Here is a 5205-nt window from a genome sequence, read left to right on the forward strand (position 1 = left end):
GTCACTTGTTTTAGAGAGAAGATGCACTTGTGAGTTCTGGCAAGTAGTAGTACATTGGCTCTTCCTATGTTAATTATTATTATTGTTAGTCGCTTTGGATAAAAGCGTCTGCTAAATGACTGTAATGTAATGTAATGTAACAGGGCTGAGTTTCCCAGAGGTATCGTAGCGCTACGGTGAACGCCGTACCTTACCTTACCTAGTTACCTACGACGTTCACCGCAGCGCTAGGATGCCTCTGGGAAACGCAGCCCAGCACCAGAACACAACTCCGGCCCAACTGAAGCCAGAGAGGATATTCTCTCTTTCTAGAGAAGAGCTTCTTCCCTGCTGCCTCCATCCTCATCAATAAGGCTTGAGTCCCCCTCTGACCCCCCCTCTGACTGCCCTTTTTACACTGACTGCTGACTGTTCATAGGCTCTCACACATCACAATGGCTACACATTGTATATATAAACACACATTAACACTGTACACATACTGTATACACTCACCACACTCCATTCTGTATATAGAATTTTGCATTTTATTTGATATTTATTGGAAATTGTATTGCATTTTGTATTTGCACTGTCCTGTACCTTGTCTAATGTCTCCATCAGTATGCACCATCACCTAAACATTCCTAGTACAGTATGTGTAAACTACCATGGCGATAAACTCATCTGAGTGTGTGTGGCTCCGCCCCTTGCGTCCTACCCTGCTGCTGCTTACGTCACAACGTCGTAAATCCCGGTCAGTCGCGGAATACGGCAATATGGAGCAAGCGAACGTGCCTCCTGTCTAAAGTCGAGGAAATAAGAGAGAATATGCTGATAACAGCCGGAGGTGGTAGACACGGCGTGCCAGCGAGGCAGAGCACCGAACGGTAGATGAGGTTTGTCGGTAGTTTGCGTATGTGCGCGGTTAGCGATGCTATTGTCTATTTGTAAAAATAACTTCGCGGTGTGTGCGAGAGGGCACGTCAGTAGCTGCGCCGGAGCGACGCGCTGTGCGGGTGTGTGGAGGGCAGCTCCTGCGTCATGGCGTCAGACACACACACCTGCGGACCGTCCCGGGGAGCAGAGACTCAGACACATGATCTCCTCGGTCGCCCGGTGCTCCTTCTACACACACACGCCACGCCCGGTCCCAGAGATGACCGGACACGTGAACGCACCGTGTCGGACAGATCTGTGCATAACCGGATCTCCCCACCGGAGAGGTCACCGGAGGACATGTATCAGCAACGTCTCGTCCGTTAGTAACGTTAGCGGTTCTAGCTGTGTGGGTGTCGGTGTGAAGTTTCAGCCCCGGGGCGTCGAGGCTCCTAATATTCTCCTCCGTGTCCGGTTGTCGCCGTCTTTGCCCGGGACACCGCGGGGGTGGCGTCGTCTCAGTAGCGGCCCGCCCCGCGAGCCTCCCGCTAACGGAACAACCGGAGAGGAAGGAAAGGAGACCGACGCCTCGCCAGTGCCTGGACAGGGACTGTTCAAGTTCAAAGAGCTGGTATGAGCATGATGTGTGTGTGTGTGTGTGTGCGCGGCTGTGGCTGACTAATGAATAGTCTGATAAGACCACTTGCAGTCCTTATAAAACTTGTGTGTTCCAGTATGAGAACCCCTGGACTGTGCCCAACCGTGTGTGTGTGTGTGTGTGTGTGTGTGTGTGTGTGTGTGTGTGTGTGTGTGTGTGTGTGTGTGTGTGTGTTCCAGTATGAGAACCCCTGGACGGTGCCTAACCTGCTGTGTGTGTGTCGGATCGTGCTGGCGCCGGTCCTGGGCTTCCTCATCACCGAGCAGCAGTTCCACCTCTGCCTGGGACTCTTCGCCTTGGCCGGGTTCACTGACCTGGTAACACACACACACACACACACACGCTCACACACGCACGCTCACACACGCACGCACGCTCACACGCATGCTCACACACACACACACACACACACACACGCTCACACACACACACACACACACACACACACACACACACACACACACACACACACACACACACACACACAGCGGCCTCAGAGCAGGTCGGGTGACCTCTGCCCTCTGCCCCAGCTGGACGGCTACATCGCCAGGACCTGGCCCAATCAGAAGTCGGCTCTGGGCAGCGCTCTGGACCCGCTGGCTGATAAGATCTTGATCAGCGTCCTCTACATCAGCCTGACCTACGCGCACATCATCCCAGGTGTGTGTGTCTGTCTGTCTGTGTGTCTCTGTCTCTTTGTGTGTGTGTGTGTGTGTGTGTGTGTGTGTGTCTGTCTCTTTGTGTGTGTCTGTGTGTGTCTCTGTGTCTGTGTGTGTGTCTGTGTGTGTCTGTGTGTGTGTGTGTGCGTGTGTGTGTGTGTGTGTAGAGCACCACTACAGACAGTTAATCTGTCTTCACTAAGCAGTCTCTGTGTGTTACCATAGAAACTAATATGCAGCCAATCAATACTGGCTGCTGATCTATTCATAAGTGTTTTCATTTGTCTTGGCTATTGTGAGTAACATGCGTGTTTGCGCGTGTGTGTGTGCGTGTGCGTGTGTGTCAGCTCCTCTCACGGCCCTGGTCATCTCCAGAGACGTGGCTCTGATCGCCGCCGTCTTCTACGTTCGCTACAAGACTGTCCCTCCCCCGGTGAGACCACCTCACACGCGCACACGCACACACACACACACACACACACACACACACACACACACACACACATATTGTATACATACAGGGCTGAGCCCCTTGAGTCAGGGAGATTTGAACCTTTTGATTTGGAATTTTGATTGAAATTCTCTCTCCCTGCCTCTCTCTACGTCTCTGCCTACTGCTCTCTCCTCTTCTGCTCTCTCCTCTTCTCTCTCCCTGCCTCTCTCTACGTCTCTGCCTACTGCTCTCTCCTCTTCTCTCTCTACATCTCTGCCTACTGCTCTCTCCTCTTATCTCTCCCTGCCTCTCTCTACATCTCTGCCTACTGCTCTCTCCTCTTATCTCTCCCTGCCTCTCTCTACATCTCTGCCTACTGCTCTCTCTTCTTCTCTCTCCCTGCCTCTCTCTACATCTCTGCCTACTGCTCTCTCTTCTTCTCTCTCCCTGCCTCTCTCTACATCTCTGCCTACTGCTCTCCTCTTCTCTCTCCCCTCTCCCCACCCCCCTTCATCTCTCTCTCCTCCTATCTCCCTTCACTCTCTCTCTCTCTCTCTCTCCTCCTATCCCTGCTCTCTCTCTCTCTCTCTCTTTCCTCCTATCCCTGCTCTCTCTCCTCCTATCCCTGCTCTCTCTCTCTCTCTCTCTCTCTCTCTCTCTCTCTCTCTCTCAGGTGACTCTCAGCAGGTTCTTTAACCCCTGTTATGCCACAGCTCAACTCAAGCCCACCCTCTTCAGCAAGGTGGGACTAATAGCTCTGTACACACACACACACACACACACACACACACACACACACACACACACACACACACAGTTATATGACTACCTATGCCAAGGCTAACCCCCTCCAACACACTAATGTACATATCAATGAGCTCATTTGAACCCTGCGCATGCATGCAGTGTTCTCTTAGCTGTGCGTGTGTGCGTGTGTGTGTTGAGCAGGTGAACACAGCGATCCAGCTCTTCCTGGTTGCAGCGTCTCTGGCCTCTCCTGTCTTCCACTACACCGACAGCGTGTTGCTGCAGGCGCTCTGGTGAGACCTGCGTAGCTCAGGGGAGACGCTTCAGCTCTCTCCTCCGTAGAAACACCATCGCAGCGCTGGTCTCTCTGTGTGTCCATGCTGTGTCAGTATGTAAATGTCTATGGGAGTCTTAGAGCTGTGAAGGTCTGCTGGGTTGCTGGCCTGCTTATCAGTCAGACGTGTGTCCCTGTTTCTCTCAGGGGAGCTGGTTTAACAGCCTGTTTCTCTCAGGGGAGCTGGTTTAACAGCCTGTTTCTGTCAGGGGAGCTGGTTTAACAGCCTGTTTCTCTCAGGGGAGCTGGTTTAACAGCCTGTTTCTCTCAGGGGAGCTGGTTTAACAGCCTGTTTCTGTCAGGGGAGCTGGTTTAACAGCCTGTTTCTCTCAGGGGAGCTGGTTTAACAGCCTGTTTCTCTCAGAGGAGCTGGTTTAACAGCCTGTTTCTCTCAGGGGAGCTGGTTTAACAGCCTGTTTCTCTCAGGGGAGCTGGTTTAACAGCCTGTTTCTCTCAGGGGAGCTGGTTTAACAGCCTGTTTCTCTCAGGGGAGCTGGTTTAACAGCCTCTTTCTCTCAGGGGAGCTGGTTTAACAGCCTGTTTCTGTGGCTCGTCGGCTCCCCCGCACTCAGGGTTGCTGAGTTAGTTCCTCATGCTATGCATGTTTTGAATGCTTACTATAGAAATGTTGATTTCAAATACTTGCTTTACTGGATTAATGACCTCATTATAAATAACATAAATGTAACAACAACAGTAGTCAACTACTTTATAGCCAAACGACTAGTAAAATATGTAGTTGGGCTTCCCCTAATACACAAACACACACACACACACACACACACTCTTTCACTCCTCTTTTGGGACATGTGCTAGGAATTTCATAACTGAGATTGCCTGTTTGTATTTATGGGTGATTGCATGACTATTGTGTGTGTGTGTGTGTGTGTGTGCGTGCGTGTGTGTGCGTGCGTTGGGTCGTTTGTTCAGGTGTGTTTATCAGTGCTGTTGTGTTGCAGGTACATCACGGCTGTAACCACGGCAGCGTCAGGCTACAGCTACTATCACTATGGCAAGAAGACTGTCCAGGTTCTCAACAGCACCAAGTAACCATGGCAACACACGTTGACCCTGCTGGACTGCCTGACAATTGGAGCTCAACACACACACACACATACACACACACACACACACACACACACACACACACACACACACACACACACACACTTCAAAAGGACCCTCCTAGACAGAACACTTGGACAGACAGTGTGGTTGTTGGGTGGGGGTGAGTGAAGTGTGTGTGTGTGTGTGTGTTTGTCCAGGTGGGGGCATCTTGAGACATTTAAATCCCAAACTGTTTTATTTTTTTGTACACACTGAGTTGCCACGGTAACCTGTTCATTGCCACAAAATTGCTAGTTTTGTACACGAGAACCAATGAATGATTAAACCAAGAATCTGTTTGACAGTGTTGATGTCTCAGTAAAGAGCAGCTGGCTGTCATGTGTTTGAATGGATGAGAGAGGAGAGGGAGGAGAGGATGAGAGGGAGGAGAAGATGGGAGAGAGCAGAG

At 51.1% G+C, this 5205-nt stretch overlaps 1 protein-coding gene across 1 annotated transcript; it reads left to right on the forward strand.

Moving 5' to 3' along the window:
* The first annotated feature begins 757 nt into the window (after positions 1 to 757).
* LOC311316210 (cardiolipin synthase (CMP-forming)-like) lies at positions 758 to 5077 on the forward strand. Its single transcript, XM_084447025.1, has 7 exons — positions 758 to 1489; positions 1696 to 1833; positions 2047 to 2176; positions 2523 to 2608; positions 3282 to 3350; positions 3557 to 3648; positions 4649 to 5077. Exons 1-7 carry the CDS (start codon positions 914 to 916, stop codon positions 4737 to 4739), a joined length of 1182 nt encoding a protein of 393 aa, XP_084303151.1. The 5' UTR covers positions 758 to 913; the 3' UTR covers positions 4740 to 5077.
* The last annotated feature ends 128 nt before the right edge of the window (positions 5078 to 5205 follow it).

The sequence above is a fragment of the Borostomias antarcticus genome (genome assembly GCF_949987555.1).
Source record: "Borostomias antarcticus genome assembly, chromosome: 12".
In the NCBI taxonomy this organism is placed as follows: domain Eukaryota; kingdom Metazoa; phylum Chordata; class Actinopteri; order Stomiiformes; family Stomiidae; genus Borostomias; species Borostomias antarcticus.